Source organism: Polypterus senegalus, chromosome 2, assembly GCF_016835505.1.
Source record: "Polypterus senegalus isolate Bchr_013 chromosome 2, ASM1683550v1, whole genome shotgun sequence".
NCBI classification, from domain to species: Eukaryota; Metazoa; Chordata; class Cladistia; order Polypteriformes; family Polypteridae; genus Polypterus; species Polypterus senegalus.
The window spans coordinates 135343131-135364443 of record NC_053155.1 but is presented as its reverse complement, the minus strand read 5'-3'; the positions used below and the strand labels follow the sequence as shown (position 1 = coordinate 135364443).

The 21313-nt window shown below is 37.2% G+C and overlaps 1 protein-coding gene across 1 annotated transcript in view; it reads left to right on the top strand.

The window, feature by feature from the left end:
- Positions 1 to 3758: 3758 nt before the first annotated feature.
- LOC120523398 (basic immunoglobulin-like variable motif-containing protein) overlaps positions 3759 to 21313 on the top strand; it is a 26033-nt gene continuing 8478 nt past the window's right edge. Inside the window, exons 1-6 of the mRNA XM_039744681.1 lie at positions 3759 to 4044; positions 5754 to 6317; positions 9047 to 9173; positions 14321 to 14416; positions 15280 to 15384; positions 17260 to 17354. Coding sequence (XP_039600615.1) covers positions 5840 to 6317; positions 9047 to 9173; positions 14321 to 14416; positions 15280 to 15384; positions 17260 to 17354 — 901 coding nt within the window. The 5' untranslated portion in view covers positions 3759 to 4044; positions 5754 to 5839. The remainder of the gene's footprint in view (positions 4045 to 5753; positions 6318 to 9046; positions 9174 to 14320; positions 14417 to 15279; positions 15385 to 17259; positions 17355 to 21313) is intronic.

Sequence of the window (21313 nt, the reverse complement as noted above, 5' to 3'; positions counted from 1 at the left end):
GAGGCAGAGAAGAAACCCGCAGCTTGGGAGGTGGATACGACGCCTGATCCCACTAGTGGTTCTGTGGTGGGGACTGCGGACTGCTCGTGCGGGGAAGCCGAAGGAGGGAGCATCGGGGTGCCGATTGGAGCGGAGAGCAGTGGCCCAGCTGAGAAGACGAGCCGAGGGGCCGCGTCAGGGCAACGTCCCCGGCCCTTGTTTTTCTGTTTCATTTACAGGTTCGGGCCCTAGGCTGAAATGTGTTGGCTTGTCGCCGAGGCGTTCACATCCTCACGGAATGGTCTGCTGGTCCTTGGAGGTCTCAGCTAGCGGGGGAGTACTGTCACAGGTGGCTGAGTGCAGTCGGCAATCAGCTGCCTATTTAAGGAGCCGCCGCCCTGCAATCAAGGCTGGAGTCTGGTGAGGAGAAGACGAGGTTGTGGCAGTGGAGGCGAGGAGAGGGCCGAGTGATTTGTGTGTGGAGACAGTGGCTAGTGAGAGCCTGGACTTTGGGGAGACTGGGGGTTTGGTGGCGGTGCACTTGACATTTGTAAATAACTGTAAATAAACATGTGGTGATGGCTGAAACGGTGTCCGCCTGTGTGTGTCCAGGCCGTCCTATTTCACAACTGTTACAGTGATTACAACTTCTCATTTACTACTTGTAACTTTATCGTACTGCCCTATTCTACCGCCTTACTTGTCCAGGCTGCATATTGTTAGCTATTGCACAGTATTTTATACTCAGTAGTATAGCATTTATTATTCTGTATTATTGCAGTACTGTACTGTTAATTGAAGAAATAATTGTCAGTCAATAGTTGTGTTCTGCATGGTGGGCATTCAAATAAGTACTTGACTATACTTGTACGCTGTACTAAGTATTACATGTATTACAATAAAGGTTGATTGATTGATATCTACTTCATATACTTAAAGATAATTCTTGTTATACTGTACATATATTTTTACTTTGTTAACATTTTTATGTATATGATCATTTTTGTTATGAATACAGTTTTTTTGTCTACCGCTGTAACCTTGCAATTTCCTTTGGGATTAAACATGTATGTATCTATCTGATAGAATGATAATAGGTAACAATATCTGGAATATTAAGGTCCAAGCCTGTGCATATCTCCTTACACAACACACGGAGAAGTATTGTTGGGGCACTAAGTGATATACTATGCCTGGTCTATGAACATCCTTTTTTACATGTTGAGTGTAATCACTCAAAATTTTCCTAGTGAAAAAGTTTTAGGCAGATGGGTCTAGCCAATATCATCAAAAATTATGGGTGGCACCTTTGGGTAGTTTCACCTTTGTATGTTAAAAAGCCTTTAATTGACCTGAAATGACCATATACAGGTTTATAACTTAAGTGTGTGTACTCACATTCACATTCATAGACAGATTCAGCCTTGTGCCCAGTGTTGTAAATGTACAGTAGGTACTACACCAACATGGCCAAACATTTGAAATCAAGGTTAGTAAATGAATAGACGATTTGAAAAATACCTTGCAAATTCAAATGCCATGAAACCTTTCACATGTCTGGACTGCCTAATGACTTTTTTTGAATTAACTGAAAATCTTTTTACACTATAAGCCACTGTGAAGTAATTCATTAACATAAGAAATCTGACAAACGACAGGAAACCACTCAGTCCATCAAGCCTATTTGTTTAGTCAATACCATCTGATCCAGATATTTCTTAAAGATTGTCAAGGTTTCAGCTAGTCTAGGTAGTTTGTTCAAGATTCCCACAACTCTTTGAATAAAGAAGTGTTTCCTGGCTTCAGTCCTGAATCCCCTTAATTTACACCAGTGTCCCCGAGTACTTTATTTACCATTAATATGAAAGAATTCTGCTGGAGTTAAATGAAGCTTTACTGTGTTAACATGTTTATGTTGTGCCGCTCTCTGCTTGCTTCAATATTTCATTTTTGACACAAGCAGATTATTTTCTGCTGTTTCAAATTTTAATCTTTGTAACCTAGCCTGAGGCTTAGTGGCACACTGGTTAGCACTGCAGCCTCACAAATATAGCACTCTGGAATTAAATTGTGTGCTTGGTTGTTCTCTATGTGGAGTTTGCACGTTCTCCCTGTGTTAGTGTATTTTTTCATCTGCTGACTCTCCACTATTACTCCCACATCCTCTAAACTGTCCCATAGTAAGTGTGTGTGTGTGTGTGTGTGACTGTTGGTCCTCTGATGCAATGGTACCCTACCTAGGGTGGATTCCTACTTTGAAACCAGTGGTAGATTCTGCCACCCTGATTTGGATTATGTGGATTTGAAAATGTCATGTCACAAGATAACAACTTACCTTATTGACTTCAGTCTTTGTGTAGTGCAATAGTTTAATATTTTAAAGCTCTCTGTTAACAAACTTACCATATTATTTTGGAATTCAAGTCAGCTCTTCAAATTCTTATATTTCTTTGCATATGCAAAAAAAGGAAAAAGTTTAATTTGAAATATATATTTTTAATGTAAAATGTGTCCCATGATGAGCCAATGACTGTATCATACTTTCAATAACAGCGATGGCATAACACTCAACTGAGACAGCCTTGCTCTCAGTCCCAGAAATAATAAAAAATGAAAAAATGCTTCAAGAAATGCATGAATGGAAATCCAGTCACAATTCACTAAGGATTGCTGAACAATTCAATTGCCCTTCCTATATTCTGTCTGAACAGTGAGTTCTTTACAGTGGTTGTAGCTGGATATAGATGCAGGCACCGACATTTGGCACAATGTACAGAGACGTGCAATAATCAGGTGCTAAAAATGTTATGCTCTCTCCAGTGAACTCAATCTAACTAAGAAGATAATTACTTTCAGAAGACATCCCACACAGAGAGATGTGTGTCAAGATATTCATCAATTCTAAATTGGTGCTGCATGGGTGTACAGTATGCCCGTCAAAATCATTACTGTACTTCTAACATCATAACAAATCTTAGAGCTACTTTTAAGAATGTAATGGGGAAGTTTTCTTAGTGGTTGTGCTGGACTCACCACGAATGTAAGCGTCATCCAGGCCGTTCCAAAATATGCAAACTGCTCATCTAGACATCCCCAGTCTATTTGCATATGCCCCTTGCCTTGAGTCCAACTCAACTAAAGTCGAAAGTTTACGTTCAATCCCAAAACACACTTGTTTTTCTCTTTAATATGCCTCGGGTTTTTTTTTCTTCTACGTGCCCTAATACGTATCTAGTTTTTGAGTTGCCATATTTGTGTCAGTAGTATGCCTGGCATAAGGAGTGTAAGCAGGACAGTACCACGACAGTCAGTGAACATAAGCCCAGTGCTAGAGCTCCATATCAGTCAAACAGACTCCCCATTCGTTGTCACCTTTATATGTTATTAGAGTTTGATGGTCCTTAATCTAATGACTTTTAATACATGCAAAAATGTTTGAAAGAACCACTTGCGTCATAATACGGGATGTAAGACGAATCATGTAAATATTATGCAAGAAATACACGTTTGGATCGAACAGAGTAAAATACATACATACATACATACATACATACAATTCAGGTACCCCGATGCTTTTAGCACCTATACAACTCTCCACATACACTTCCCGTCATGCGGTTAAAGCGACCTGCGGAAGCAATTAAACGTATCTAGGGCAACAAGCCAAGCCGGGACAATTGAAAAAAACAACACGTGTTTCTGACAGATTTCTCGTTGATTGGCTACGCGAAGTAATCCCGCCTCCATGGCCGGCGCTGAATTTGGTGATCAGGGTGAAGCATTTCAGTACAAATACTGCATTTCCTTACATCCGTTCTACTCACTAGATACGATTCGTTTTACTGTTTTATATAATATATAGGATTTAAAAAAGTTTATTTTTTAATTTTTTTTCTTATTCTATATATTTTGTAAATATGGAAACCCCTATTTTGTAGAATGGTACAGCCAAAAGCGCAGCGCACCAGGAAGAGAGACTGCTCGAACGTACGTTGGAGGGGAGGGCGGTGCTGGAAGAAATAGCGTATAGTGTTTCAATAAATACCTGCCTGCGGAGCCGTAAAGGTGCGTATTGACAGCGTCGCGATAGCAAGACCAGGTTCTCTCACCTGATACCAACCAGTTGTCTCTGCGTTTCGGTACCTTCGGTTTTTGTGATAGGGCCGTAGAGCACAGGGACCTTCTTTTTTTAATCCAAACCAAAATTACTGGTGTGACGGTTTACTGTGAAGTTTTTTTTGTCTTTTTCCAATATGCGATTGTGTAAGACAGAAAGCGAGCAATTTAGGTATCATTGCATTTTTGTGCAGCAGTTTTAAGCTAGGAAAACTGAATGATATTAGTGCTGTAATAAGAAATAAAAGCGGAGAAAATAGGTTAGTTATATTGTCCTGTTTATTATGAAATCTTGCAGTACAGTGTTGCTAAAAGACATGACAGCCTTGTACTTGTATTGAGCTGAAGGTGCATAGCATTTACATTTTGGTGAATAATTATTCAGCATGCCCCTGGCCATTATGCTGAATGGCCAAAGGAATTGTCTCAAATCCCTTCAAAACTTGGAATTCACATGTCTTTACTAAACATTTCATTTCTCTGTTTCCAGAATAAAACCACAGTTGCTTTAACAAGCTGGACTTAAATCAGTGACTATTTTGTTCCCCTACTGTATATAATATTTTTTGATTTGTAAATAACATGCTTTCTGTAGTTTTTGTCAACATTTTAAAAAGTAACATGGACTCTTAAGTTATCCACATTCAGTGATTTACTTTTCACTTTCATATTCTACGTACTAGTCAATGCATTAAATGTTGAAGCCTATCCACACCTTCCACTTATACCCCATCGTTTCAGCCCCTTTTTGTCAACCAGAGAACCTTTTCAATATGGAATCTTTGAAGTAATTGCAAGGTCTATGATGAGCTGTAAACAGTAGTAGTAGTAGTACAGAGTTAAGTGGTTGGTGGTGCAGTGGTTATAGTAACTGCTTCACGGATCCAGCATCCTTGGTACCAATCTTTTGCCTAGTTACCTCTGTGTGAAGTCTGCACATTCTCTCTGTGGCTGATGTTTTCTCTAGGTACAATAGCTTTCCTTCGACATCCCAAAATAAGTGCATATCAAGTTAATCTCAGACTCTAAATTTACTTTGTGTGTGTGTGTGCGCGCGCGTATGTGTGTATATATACTGTATTGTGGTTAGACATATTTTTACACTAAAAATTTACCTAACCATATTAAGGACAGTTGATGCTTGCCTTGTACAGGAAAATGTAAAACACCCCTTGCTTTTAATTACACTTAGCGTTCATCATTATTGATAAAAATCATTCACTACAAGATGTTGCACAATTTAATAATAACGTTTTTTTTTTTAAATAAATCATGATTTTGATGATATATATTGTATGTAAAAAGTTGCTAGTCTTCCAAATTAAAACGTTAAAAATTATGGAAACTTTTTTTTGTCCAGTTGATGCAGGGCTATCAGAATTTTACTATACGTAGCAATTTATACAATGAATACTGCAGGCACTGCTATTTATATAATATTCTATTTTATTTCTGATTCTGACTTTTTGAAAATTGTTTAGTTTTTAACTTGGAATAAATGTTTAGTTTTTATATATATTAATCACTTTAGTTGGTATTGATTACACATTTTAAATAAGGCCCTAGGAATCACCAGTGATTTGAGATTTTTAGTTTTTGTTTATTTATAATTTTATTAGTTCTGTAATGGTAAACATTGGTTTTCTTGCATTCTGCAGGTTTTCGTATGTGCTGTTTGTCTGTAACAACGTTGGAATAACAACCTTATAAGCAGACGTTCCTCTTCTTATCCAAGTTACATTCAATGCCTAACACTGCAGAAATTCAAGGAGCAAATAACACAGACAGTGGCAATCAGACTACTGATACTAGGAATCCCAGCAGAGATGTTGAACACAGTTTGTTGAATTCAGTTAGTAACGATGCTTCAGCTGTTCGCAGAAGAGGTTCCAATGATCGACAGCATCCCTGGACCTGCCCCGTGACACACTCTAGGGAAAAGTTTTACACTGTCTGTTCAGACTACGCCCTCCTAAATCAAGCTGCATCAATATATAAATCACCTTGCACTTCAGCAGAAAATCCAGGAAGAACACACGACGGAGCCTCATCTTTTGTTGAAGTGCCTGTATCAAACTGCAATGAGGGCATCTCCAATGTAACCTGTAAAGCAGAGACTGACTTAGAAGATATGTCTGTTAGGCATGTTAAGCCCATGCTTGCCTGGGAAATAGATACAACAGATTTTGATGCTGTGCTGACAAGAAAGAAAAGCAGAACAGGTAGGCTTTGCTTTGACATTACAATTGCAGTGCTTTGATTGCAATCCTGTCTCTAGTATTTTCAAGGTAAGTTTAAATAAAGTTATATGTGAGGATTGTGATTTCTCAGGGATTTGTAGATTTATTTTCAGGGGCAAATGGTGAGTCTAATGCAAAAACAGAACAGAGCTACATTTCATAGTATACTGTGTCCCAAGTCTCATGTGCACAGCAGGTAACCAGAGCCAGTTGAACCTGAAATGTGGATTTAAATGGAGGGTAGGCAGATGACATGCAGGTAGACTTAATTCCATAATGTTTGGGTTTAGCATTATTTAATTTAGGCTGTAGAAATATGTTTAATCTTCAGCCTTTTCTAGTATATTATCCTCATTCTGTTTTGCTATGTAATACAAATTATGATTACAGTTCTTTTGTTTAAAAAACTATAATCATCCTAATCCTGACTCAAGATTAACCATAATTGCATAGAATTCTGAGCTCCAGTCATACCATTAAAGCCACCAAGGCATGGATGAAAAGAAAGAAATGGAGGATTCTGGAATGGCCAAGTCAAAGCCTGGTTCTCAATCCTGTTGAGATGCTGCTGGGAGATCTGTTAATTTTTCTTGATGAATACATTAGTGCAAAATCCAATTTTTATCATGTTTTTTTCCAGATTACATCACCTTTATCTAAAAATACAGTTTAAATTAGGTTTAAATCTTGATTTTTCCACATATATTAAAACATGAGGTGCATTTTCACATGATTTACATTCGCCTGCCACTTTATTAGGTACACCTTGCTGGTACACCGTGCTAGTACCGGGTTGGACATAGGGTCCATGCTCAAATTCTAAAACCTTTAAATGCAGTTAGACATTTTGAATTGGTTTTCTATTCCTCATATTTAAAAGGTATGTTCAATTGCAACAGATCAAATAATGTGTGAATGGACATAAAAAACCTTCCCAAATACCCCCAGTGATGATCCTTTCAACTTTTATATTTCCAACAAAAGTTTATTAAACAGAAAGGTAATGGTAGTTGTACATTCATAGTTTAAACTACCACGTTTATTGCATTGTTATAGATAAGTGTTACTTTGCCTCATAAGATAGTTTGAATGTTCATTTGAATTCAGGCAGAATTTTGGTTCTAACGTATTGGGTTTGATTTTTCTTGGGAAGATTAACTAGATTATTTGTGATAGCTCTTGTGGTTAATATTTTAAAAAATGCAGATGTAGTATATTTCTTCAAAGTTAGTTTTATTTATGAAATGAAAAAAAATCATTTTTTTATGTCATCCAATAATGTATGGTACCAAGGAATGTAGTTTATAATATCAGATGTTCTTTTAAATTGGAATCGGTTATATCTCCCAGTCTTATGTGAAAATTGTAAGCAGTTGGTATCAGGTGTGCCAAATTTACATTCCCATAAGAAATGAAATGAAAAATTCTTTGATTAATCACCCACAAAGTCTGAAATTTTGCTTATAAACATTTTGTGTCATAACTGTGAATATCTACAGTAAAGGGCTTTGTAATGGTGCCAGCTGGTGTTTTTGCAAAGCTGTTTTAAAAATGTAAGCACGCTTTTGTCCTTGCGCATACAGAATATATATATGTGTGTATATATATATATATATATCTATATATATCTATATATATATATATATATATATATAGATATATATATAGATATATATATATATATATATATATATATATATAGATATATATAGATAGAGATATATATATAGGTTTATTTTAATTCTCTGATTATTTTATTTAGCTGCATCATGGCTCCATGCACTATCTGTATACAGTCTGTATGTTCCATCCATGTCCTCATGGTTGTCCTCCGAGTACTCTGGTGTCTGTCAACGTGTCTCAGATATGACTGTAGCAGGTTAATAGGTGATTCTAAATTAGAACATTGCAGGAGTGGTGATATATCTCTTTTTAATTAAAGCCGAGTCATAAAAGGATGTTACTGTAAATTGGAAGAGTATGTCTCAAAACACACAGTGCTGCAAGATTTAACTATAGAAATGGTATTTATTTTTTCATTTTTCTCTGTTTCTTGAGCATATCATTTTCAAAACTGCTTTACCAAGTACAGTATATTTAAGTATGTCATGGTTGCAAAATATATGCTCACAGGTTTAAGTGTAAATTCCATATTATGTATACATTCGGCAATATTATTCAAACCAGAATGGAGCAAAAAGAGAAGTCTCAAATTGATGTATTCATCGTAAATAATTATTGTATGTAATAAAGACTGTAATGTTTATTGGCACTGAGATTTATTTTACATGTATTTTCAAAATTAACTGACTTGAATCATTGCTGTATTAAATATCAAAATTAAGGGCAGCACGATGGCGCAGTGGTAGCGCTGCTGCCTCACAAAAAGGAGAGCTTCCCGGGTCCTCCCTGCGTGGAGTTTGCATGTTCTCCCTGTGCCTGCGTGGGTTTCCTCCGGGCGCTCTGGTTTCCTCCCACAGTCCAAAGACATGCAGTTTAGGTGCATTGGCGATCCTAAATTGTCCCTAGTGTGTGCTTGGTGTGTGTGTGTGTGTCCTGCAGTGGGCTAGCACCCTGCCTGCCCAGGATTTGTTCCTGCGTTGCGCCCTGTGCTGGCTGGGATTGGCTCCAGCAGACCCACATGACCATGTGTTAGGATATAGCAGATTGGATTATGACTGACTGACATATCAAAATTATTTGTTTTATAGGCAGTGTGAAGAAGACTGGTTCTAAAAAGATGAATGCATCTGAGAAACACAGGAATTTTCAGGAGTTTACTCAGCATTTGTCTGTAGAAGAAGTAAAACAAAGAAAAGTGCTGGATCTCAGAAGATGGTATTTTTTTTTATATTTATACTATTCTGTGAACCACCTAGTCTCGCTGAGATTGCACAGGTGTTAAAACAGCTGAGGGTAGGGAAATCTGCAGGGATCTGTGGTATCTGGGGTGGACTTCTCCAGGCTGGTGGTAAGGCAGTCCTTCTTGCATTGCAAGCAATCTTTGCTTCCATTTGGGATATGGGTATCATCCCAACTGACTGGAAAACAGGACTTGTTGTCCCTATCTGGAAAGGGAAAGGTGATCACTTTGATTGCGGCAACTATAGTGGGATAACACTGCTCGCAGTGCCGGATAAGGTCCTTGCCAAGGTCATCCTCAGTAGGATCTGTATTCACTCGCTCACCTACCAATGACCAGAGCAGTCTGGTTTCATGCCTAAGAAGTCTACTATGGACTGCTTCCTGACACTGAGGGTTCTCATGGAGTGCAAACACAAATAGTGACAAAAATTCTTTGCAGTCTTTGTTGATTTTTATAAAGTGTTTGACTCAGTTGATTGGGGTTCAGGGGATCGAGCTGCCCTGTGGGACATCCTGAGATTTCACAGGATCCCCCCAAAGTTGCTAGATATCATGGCTGGCCTGTACAGTGGTACTGAGAGTGATGTGCAGAGTGGAGGCAGAACCTCTGCGTTTTTTTCCTAGTTGATGCTGGGGTTCATCAGTGGTGTGTTCTTGCCCCTACTCTCCAATGCGTGCTGGGTCATGGGGTCCAGCAGCTGTGGGGCATCTGTTGATGAAGAATGATTCACTGATTTTGACTTTGCAGATGATGCTGTGATCTTCATGGTGTCCATGGAGGCTGTGATCGGGGCTCTTGAGAGACTGAGCAAGGAGTCCAACTGTTTGAGTTCTACGAGTGTCTTGGATAAAAACCAAGATCCAGGCCTTTAATGACCTCTTAGGCATAGCCATTGGCAGTGTGTCTGTCTGCGGAAAGAATGTTGACCTTGTTGACAGGTTTATTTACCTCTGGAGTGACATTCATGACTCTGGTGACTGTTCCTATTAAATCAGTAGATGGATTAGGAGAGCATGGAGGGTCATGAGGTCGCTGGAAAGGAGTGTGCGGCGCTCCTCTCTATGCAATGGACGAAGGTCCTAGTCTTGAGTCCTGGTGCTTCCTGTTTTGCTATGTGGCTGTGAGACATGGACACTATGCAGTGACCTGAGACAAAGACTGGACACCTTTGGGTACTGTGTTTCTTCAGAAAATCCTTGGGTAACACTGATTTGACTTTATGAGCAACTGCTCATTCAACACAATAGCCCAAATGAGGCACATTACCTGCATTGTGAGGGAGCATCAGTTACAGCCCTTACGGCCATTAGCCGTGGTTCCTGAGGGTGATCCGGCTCACAGGATCCTCATCGTTGAGGACCCGAGTGGCTGGAACTGGCTAAGGGGATGCTGACGTAACACCTGGCTGCAGCAGATAGATGGTCATTTCCGGGAGATGGACCGCGTGTCTGCCTGGGGGGTTGCCAACCAGGATACTGTGCTGCTTTGTGTGGTGGGTGCAGCAATGCGCAATACCAGTACTCCCCAACCTGACCCTGACTGACCTGACATACTATTTACAGTCAGACATGATTTGTACAAGCGTTAAATACTTTTTAACAACAAACAACATTGTATTACATAGTAAACCTATTAAGATTTTATTCTTTGTTATGAGCTGTTGGTTTTTTTTTGTTTCTTTTTTTCTCTCTCCAAGGAGATAAATGTAAATGTTTGACTAGTGGTCCAGTTAACTAATAAAATATGCCATACACAGTCTTCTTTAGGTTGAATACCTGCTTTTGAACTTTTGTAATATGATTTCTTTCTATTTTATTAAATCCGTAATCAGTTATGTTTGAGACATTTGGTGTTTTGTCTTGTACAAAAATCATAGTATAAATTTTTTATTATGATGATAGATGACACATCTAAAATTAAAAATGATTTATTATTTTAAAATGGATGCATCACTGATGCTGCATATGTTTAGAAGTAGACACAACCTTGCCTTTCAGTCCTATCCCTTGGTGTACAAGAATTTGGAATTTGAAACTCAGAATTTCACTGTAGTTTTACAAGGCAAAAAACTTTAAATTGTGTTATTTATCTTTTTTTTAACTTAATTTAACATTTGCACGATAGTTTTAAATTTCTCAATAGGCATTATATGGAATAAAATTGGATGCCAGTTAATATATTGATCTGTGTAATGTTATTGGGACCTGGTTAAACATGGCATGAATAGATGGGACACTTGACAGTAATATGTTTGTGTTTTTGTAATTTTTTTTTATTATAACATTGTTGGGTTACTATTTTAATGAATAATGGGGCAAAGCATGTTCATTTTGTGTAATAAGCGGTGCATACAAACAGTTGCATCTCAACACTTATGTTTGCGCCTTCTTTTATATCAGTGTTGCATTTTATTCCAAAAAAACATAAGTATTGCATTTTTTGACATGAAAAATTACATTACATCTCAAAAGTATAATAATGATACAAATAACAATAGTAATGACGAATAAAAATAATAATATGAATGAATAATAATCAAATGAATAATAACCGTAATAATAATACAACTAATGATGCTAAAACAGTATATAATCTCAAAATGAGTCCTTTGTGTGGTAAATCTTACAGCACGGTGAAGGACACAATCCAATGTCACAGTCTGGATAATAGCATGTTTCTTTTCGGATTTTCTTTCCATATTCATCAGTTTTTGAACAGCACACTGTACAGGTACAAGTTGGATTCTGTTAATTTCTGTTGTTGGTATATAATCAATAATATGTTTACCAATATAATGCTCTGGATTGATCAGTGATGTGCTGTGTCAATCGTGTCTCTTTAGCAATAGTGTGGATGGCAGATGTGCGGCAGTGACTTGTTCTACAAGCTGGCATGTAAAGTTTGCAAGAGTTACAGTCTTGCATGCTTTTTGTTTGTGTAACACAAATGCATTCCAAATGCACTGTTCCACCAAATGACAAAATATCTTTTTGTAGTATTTCTTTCATTGCCCCCACATAATGGGATAGAAAGTCAATTCTTGATCCCCACTATCTACACCGGCCATCGTGCTATTGTAGTCGACCGCAGCACAAGGCTTTGTATCCTGCCTTTTGCCTGTACAGTGACTGTAGCTGCATTATGTACAGTGCTAAGAAGACAAAAATATTTCTTGTCTTTCTATTTCAGCACCAGCACTTTACCCTTTTGCCAAGCTGCTAGTGCACCTCGCTGTAATTTAGCTCCACCAAAGTCTTCAGGCATGTCATGATGGTTAGGATGCACTGTTCCATATGCATCAGTCTTTCTTTTCAGCAAGATGTCAAATAGCTCTTGCGAAGTATAAAAATTGCCCATGGTTACACACTAACCTTGATTCAGCAGAGCATCTATCAAGGTCTGCACTGATGATGTAGCAACGCTGTACTGATTGTACTTTGGATCAAACATTGTCCCTTTCCCTGTGTACAGAACCAAATTCCAAATGTATCCCATTTTAGATTCACAAAACTCATAAAGCTTTATGCCAAATCTTGCTCTTTTTGATGTGATGTACTGTATCTATAACAGTCTGCCCTTATAAGCCATGAGGCTTTCATTGATGGTTATGTTGTGGTCCGGAATGTAAACGCTCCAAAATTTTACTGCAATCGCCTGGTATATCTCCCAAATTTTCTTTATTTTGGGTGCTGGATTGGTATTGTTATCAAAGTCTTCATTGGTAAAGTGCAAATATTCAGTAATTCACAAAAACCTACACTCAGACATAACTTCTCTGAAGAATGGCCACATTGACAGCACTTTTACAGCCCGAGTAATTCGAGTTTTAATGCTTACATAAGACACATCTGTACAGTTGCCCAAGTGACACTCGGGACTAATGTTTTTAGCACAGTTTTCACAGCCTGAGAAGGCTATCTAAAATAACGCTTGATATTCTATTGCAAGACTAAGATTTCTAGCGAAGACTTGCAGAAAGAGATGTTATTTTTTCTGTTCAGCTAACTTTTTGTTCATTATTTTGCCTTTGCTGCTTCAATTATTTTATTGAAGTTTCATATAATTTAATATTACATCATGCATAGGCAGATACAATATATGAACCAAGTAGGCATAAAAAGCTAAAATTAATTTAATAAACCTGAAATGTTGACTTAATTTTGCAGAAACAGATACTATCCAAGTCTCCTGGATAGTGCCTACAAAAATATTTGTAATATTGTTGGAAGAGACATTGTACAGTACATACTTCCAGATTTATCTGTTAGGGAATAACTAATCTGCACTTTTATATGGAGAAACATAGATAACAGTTCTGTACCAGCAGTGCATTGACACAGTGGTCCAGTAGGATATATACAGTAATTTGTTTGCTAACGTTTTAGGTGTTGTGAGATAATCAGCCCGGACACAACCAAAAAGACACCTACAGTTCTTAAAAACACACGTTTTATTAAACTAGTGTCCCCAAACACAAGTCCTACACACACACAGTGCTCCAGCACCACAACACCCTTCCTCGGGCCTTTTAACGTCCGTGGGCTGCCTTTCTTCCACTCGTCACTGGAGCTTCATCCACCTCCAGCTCCCGACTGTAGGAAGGCAACCCCTTTTATGTCCACCCAGATGTGCTCCAGGTGCTCATTGATGACCTTCCAGCAGCACTTCCTGGAAGTGCTGCACGAGCACCCAGAAGCACTCCAGGTGTCCCTGGAAGGTTCTTCCTCCACCTGCCCAGGTGTGGCGGAAGTGCTGCCCCCTCGTGGCCCGGGGAACGTATTGACAACCTCCCGGTCCTTTCAGGTGTTCCGGCTGGGTCTGGCCCCCAGCCTCCTGTCACAGTGTCAAAACATGCATTTATCCTTACCAACAATAACTTTCTCTTAATTCCATATTATCTGTTAGTTTAACAAATTTAGCACAAAATTTTAAAAGTCACTGTGCCAGGTTTAACAGTTGTTTGAGCATATTTCATAAAGGTTTTTCCCTTTGTGTCAGTTTACATTGCTTTATTTGTTGACACATATTGTTTAATAATATAACAATACATCTTGCTGAACTACAGTATGGCCAAATTATGTATTCATTCTGTTGTAATTAACATCTTCTCTATTCTCAGGTACTGCATCAGCCGTCCTCAGTACAAGACTTCATGTGGGATATCATCACTAGTTTCCTGCTGGAATTTCCTGTACAGCACTCTTGGAGCAGGGAGGTAGGGATGTTTAAAGTAATCCCCATTACAAGTGAAATTAAAGTTAAGACATCATACCTCATTCATATCTGTTTTTCCAGCAGTATACCAAACTCCATCAAATGCATGTAGCACTACCACCTTAGAGGAGGGTGTGTCAGCTTGGTTTAAGAGACCCTTAAAATATTCCTCCCACCTCTCCATAATATCCCTGGTCAAGGTGAACAATTCCAAACCCCTTCCACATGTTTTACAGTGTCATGCAAAAATGTATTCAGAATAATTCTATAACAAATCTTGTGCTAATGTTTAGTTCTCCGTGGTGTTTTTATTATAAAGCACTAGAACTCTGAAGTACTTTTTATGTAGGATTGTTTTATTTTAGGGAAGGTCATTATTTTTGTTAAGCATAGCATTTTCACTGTTGTCTTTATGCTGCCTTTTTGACTCCTCATCTCTAAATCACATTTTGAGACCAGGATCTAGGTTTAATGCTATAAAAGGCATCAGACACCTTTTGGTCTACGTATGATGAGTACCCAAGTTCTTCAAACTCCCATGTTTTCATCTTGTTTAAGATGGTGGGGAAGCTTTAATATGGTTCCAGCAGGACTGAGTTTTATCTGGAATCATTTTAATTCATTTTAATTCTGTGTCCATGTTTCTTGTTGCTGATCCTCCAATTAGCTGGGAACCATCGAATCCCGCAGGTAGTGAAACAGCTGAGGGTAGAGAAGGCTGCAGGGATCTGTGGTATCTGGGGCGAACTTCTGCAGGCTTCATTTTTAAAAATGAAATTCATGTTCCAAAATGTATTAGAATGTGCTTTTCAAATATATAAATATAAAGCTCTGATTTTATTTTTCGTTTGATTTTGTTTTCAGTCTTCCACCTATTACCCAAGAGGAAGCTTTACATATATTAGGATTTCAACCACCTTTTGAAGAAATTAAGTTTGGACCATTTACTGGAAATGCAACATTAATGAGGTAGTGCTTTATACAATATGGGCAGAAATAGCCAGCATTTAGAAAGTGAATTATTTCTGTAAACAATTTTCATAATTAAGAACGTGTTTGTTTACCAAATTAAGCTACAGTATTGCAAAAAAGTAAACTACATTGATTATTTGTATATTTGAACATAAATTATATTATTTTTATTTCACATTTCGGCACAGTCCACAAAGTCTGCACCTCTGTGTTTAAAGTTTGGCAACTAGCTTCATTTGTACTAATTGCCAACATTTAATTTAATTGGTAACTTCAGCCTTTTAAGTTTGAATGGAAAATATTTGTTATGATGAATAGTTTAGAGTAAAAATGTTTTTCCTAGCACCTAATCCAGGTTTAACTATTATCAAAAATAGTTGCCTCATATTAATTAGCTTTTCAAATGTTAACCTTGTAATGCTCTACAGTAATGGAGGATTTGCTTATCAAGGACGTGTAATACAAGCTCTGGTTATTAATTTAAGTATACTAGGGGGCTTTGCCCCCTGCTCACTTCACTTGCCAACCCCCCAGCCTGTGCTACGTGCCAGACACTTCACGTCTCTGCTGCTTGTGTATATATAGATTTCACTTTTACCAAACAACAAATCTTTTAATTCTCGCAGATACGCCTTTTCATTGGGAAGAAACACTACTTTTCCCTGATGGCAACACGAATTAGATGATCTAGAAGTCACCAACTTAAACTTTAAAGCCAAACAATATCTACATACTTTCAATACATTCAATCTCTTTTCACTGTTCTGTTATTTCACTGAGTAATAATTTCCATTTGTTTGGGCTAATGCGATCTTTACTATCATTTTTTGAGACTTTCAAATTTTAGTACTTTCATAATCTCTAACCTGCTCTGTATGTGTATTGCGCCAACTTTTTTGAACTTTTCCAACGTTCTACTTTCTCTTCTACTCTTTGTCTTTTATTTCTGGCCCCAGGTGTGGTTAAATCTCTTGGCACAAAATCTCGTCTCACGGGACTTGAAATTATCTCTCTGAAAAAGTCTTGTCTCGTCCCAGGATTTTTTTATATAATAGAGATGTTGTGGCATGGATTTAAAAAATTTTGTAGGATAGTGAGCATTCTCTTTGTGAACTACTGCAGTATCAATGGAGTTACATGGGTTTTTATTTACAAATGTTTTGAATATTAATAAAAAACTGATTACAAGAAATTCATATACAAGATATTTTCATAAATGCAGAGGCAATAAATAGTGAAACCCAAACAATATGAGACAAACTTGTATAGTATTTGTATTTGACAGTCGGGTATTTGAGGTTTTGTATGCTATGTATTTTGTAAAGGCATTTGATACTGTAAATATTTTAAAAAGTAAATAAACCAAAAACCTTAAAGTTTCAATCATTCTTTATTTTTTCGTTTTTAATTATACTAGAAATATCTGAAATTTTATATATATTTCTATTAGTCATGTAGAGCTGTTTCAGGATGCATTTGCAGAGGAAAAAAAAACGTTTAAAGGTTATTTCAATGCTGAAAAGGAAAAGTAAATTAAAGACACAACGTTTTGGCTGTGTAGCGTTCATCAGCCTTCTTCGTATTTCTGCTTCAGTGTGGAAATAACCTTTATCCTTTTTTCCTGTGTAGGAATTACCTTTGGATAAGCCCATCGAAACGTCCTATATCATGATAAAGAGGAGTGTATAATGTATAAGCATTGACTATCTTTGGATTGGTATTTTTAGTAGTTTTCAAATTATGATTACCATAGTCATGTGTACGGATAGCCTGTCTTGTTTATAAGAGAATACAATTAATTTGCAAATGCAAGTTATTGTGTCATAAGTTTTTGTTTTAAGTTTTCTATTTTTAAAACCTTTTTTCAAATAGGTGGTTCAGGCAAATCAATGATAATTTTCGAGTTCGAGGGTGTTCATATATCTTATACAAACCACATGGAAAGAATAAAACTGCTGGAGAAACAGGTAAGGCTTTTGGCTTTTTATGTTTGACTGGCAAATCTGTAACAACTGCAGTATATTTTCTTATGTTTACTTTAAATGGAATTAAAATTCTCTTTTGCTTGAATTACAAATTATGTAGAACTAAATAATGCAGACTATCCAATAAGCATAAAAATATGATTTGTTTTTAAGTTTGTGTGTTTTTTTTTTTGTTTTTTTTTTTTAAATTAATGAACAGTTGCAGATTCACACACCCTCTTAAGTCAATAGGTATCCTGTTATATTCAGTTTGTAATTTATTTATGTTAAATATGTTATTAAAGGGCAAAAAGAAGTATTAAAATTCCTGCCAACCACATTCAAAATTGCCCTGGACTTGCAATATTTAAAAACAACAGTCTGTGTCTAAATAGGGTTCAACAGAGAGAAAAGTTCAGTAGTTAAAATAAAAGCATAGCACTTCAATGAAAATTCAGTTTGCAAAAGTTTAGGTGTCATTGACAAATATTAAGTGACTGTATAACATTCTTGGTACCCATCTCCAGTAAAACTTGATATTAAATCCTGGGACATGATTATTACAGACAAGCATGGACCCACAAATAAAAAGAATACCTGAAAAAGAAAGGACTGATTGAGACATTTCAGTCTGAAATAGCATTTCCAGAAAGTAATTGGGTCGAGACGTAATTTACAGGCTTAAAGACTGAAGTGGGAAGGAATGTTATTCTGTAGCTAATGAGGTGTGGGTGAGGTGGCTGCAACTGAAACTGTAAAAGTTAAACCAAGTTAAACAGAATAGTTTAATCAAGGTTAGAAGGTCAAATTCCATTATTATCATTGTAGTTCTCAGAGGGAAATGTTAATGTGGTTTAGCTAGGATATGTTGTTGTTTTATGAAATCACTTTTGACAGGCACCTAACTCAAAAGGTATCCGCTAACCTCTTGGATTTTTTTCTTAATGGTGAACAGAAAGAAATGTCAACAACAACATTTATTTATATAGCACATTTTCATACAAAAAAATGTAGCTCAAAGTGCTTTACTTAATGAAGAAGAGAAAAGTAAAAGACACAGTAAGAAAATAAAATAAGTCAACATTAATTAACATAGAATAAGAGTAGGGTCCGATGGCCAGCGTGGACAGAAGGACAGAAAAAAAAAAAACCCCAGGCGGCCGGAGAAAAAAAAAAAATCTGCAGGGATTCCAGGCCATGAGACCGCCCAGTCCTCTCTGGGCATTCTACCTAACATAAATGAACCAGTCCTCTTTGCATTTAGGGTTCTCACGGAAGGACTCGATGATGTCAAAAACAGATGTACAACTGTTACCTGTAAATTCTTACCTTTACTGTCCATTTTATACCCTACATATTCAACCTTAGGGACCTCTATCAGCAGGATGCTTTGCTGACTGGAGCCGTCGTTATAAGTTGCACCAGGAGGTTCAGTACTCGGAGACAGATTGTATATTCATAATTGAAAAATAAAAAGAAAAAAACATTCTTTTTGGAGACCGAGCTCCTTGTAAAGTTACCAGCAGCTAAAGAGCAGCAGATAGCAATCTCCATGAAAGTGTACATATTCTTCCGTAAACAGCAAATGATCTTAGCTGACCTGTCTTTTGGGATGGGGGTTGGGAGGAAGTTTAATAAAAGGCAGCCAGTCCCCAACACCCGTCACATCCAAGATCAGCACACACACCAGGCTTTGTTTCTGTTAGCAGGGCGAATGGTTTCTCAAAACACAGAAAATGGAACTACAGTAAATCATTATCGTACAAGCTCAAGTTTGATGCTCATGGGAGTCAAAAGCTTTTGTTTCTAACTTCTGTTCAGCATGACAAGACTTTTCAGACTAAGGCCTCTCAGCTAAAATCTGTCAGCTGAAGAGATTAAAATATTTCCTGTACATAGGGTTTCCTTGTGTTTTTAAATAATTTTTACAAACAAAATCTCTGATAATCCCCTACAAAGTAATCAGAAAATGTAGTCTCGGCTTTAGGTATTTAAAGATAGGGGACTGTGTCCAGTTTATTTACAGCTACATGATCAGTAGACAAAAAGTAGTTGTAACTTTACAAAAATATTGCAGAATTAGAAGAGAGAGGTACTGTAAAGGTTCGGGTCAGCTCCACTTTCCCTAGTTGGTTACAGGAGCTTCTTTAACTCAGAAACATTGATAGTTGTAAACCGAGATGAGATGGGCAAATGAGGACATGCACAGTCAACAATTTGTTGGTGCGAAGTGTTCAGTGCTTTTATTTAAAACAACAAAGTGTCCAAAGAGTGTGGTGCATCGATATAAAATCCAGAGTAACTTGGAGGATAAAACCAATTCCAAAATCCAGATAAAACAGTCTCTCAATTTCAGGTAAAACCATATCCGCAGTAAATTCCTCCTCAGCCAGCCTCCTGCACGTCCTTCAACACATGTCTCTCCAGCTCACCCCTGAAGTCTTCTAATTGGCAGAGACACTAATAGTTGCGACCACCTCTCTTGAATCCTGTCCTGCCTGCCTTGACTGGTATCCTCTGGGACACACACAGCCAGAACTCTGTCATCTCATATGCCAGCACAGCACTACCAGAATGCCTGGGAGGTTTGTTCACTACCTTCACTTCTACACTGATCAACCCCACGGTTTGCCATTCATGTTGCTCCTCTTGCATAAATATATTAAATATATTTATCTTAAAAAAATTGACTGATAAGAAAGTCAATGAGTTTAGACATTCATTTTGATTTTTCTATGATGTTAATAATTGGATACAGTGCCTCACTGGTTAATAATTCAGCTTGACAGCTTGAGAGTTCAGTTGCTGGTATTTTATCTGTGAAAAATATTCACTTTTTTCTGGCTACTTCAGTTTTTTCTCACACATTTAAAAGATATACTGTACATGTTACTTCATGATTCTAAATTGACTTGGTATGAACAGTGTGTACGAGTATACTTTGCTGTCCCATCGAGGGTTGCATTCTTGCACACTGTGGCTTGGCTAGGATTTTGTTCTATGTCTCTTTGATCAAACCATTTCAGAAAATGAATGAATTAGTAACTTTATTTTCATTTTACAACTGAAAATATAAAAATTACGTGTTACTCTAATTATTAGCTTTGCAGAAGTGTTGTGGAAGTATTATATATTTGCTGCACAGGAACTTACTGCTGAACCTGACAAAAGTTTACAGCTACAGAATGAACGTATGTTTTGAGATGTTCTTGTGTTTTAGCAAAATATACATCAGATTTAACCATTTTATTTTCTCCTTAAGTAAATTACCATATTTTCATATGCGATTGTCCAAAACATTTCAATCCCAAAGTCACCTATAATACACAAGGCATTTTAAAGCTTTGTATACATTTCTAGCTGCATTAAATACTTCATCCTGCTTTTATGCCTGCATCACAGATAAGCCCAAAATCCTCTGTCTTAAGCATATCATTCATCTTGTAACAGTAATAAGAGCATTATAAATCGCATCTCTGAATCTTAGCCTCAGAAAGTTCCATTAGTTTTTATATGGTGTAAAACCATTAAGATGTATCCTATTTTTGCTTTTTCACAGACAAAGGTGGAGATCTTCCTCTCCAGTGGTACTCTTGTCAGAGTTTGTGCTTTGGAATGCACTACAGTGCTGTTGTGAGAAAGAGAGTGAAATCATCAGTCATTGTTCAAATTTTGTGAAGGCAAAGTCACATAAAAGCAGTGCAAAACCAAAACAGCTTGACGAAAAGAGAAACATTTTTATATTCTCTCCAAAAAAGTAAATGTTTGAGGGTGGATAACTGCCTCCCAGCTGCATTTCAGCAACTCATCGCCAATCCTCCTGTGCCTTAGAATGTCAGATAAAAGAAAAAGCATTGTGAGGGAACAGCTACTACATGGTGCATTGTTTTTACTGGTGCCGACTGGCTTTTGCCTATTTGCCATCTCTTACTATTGACATAAATTAACCATTTCATATACTT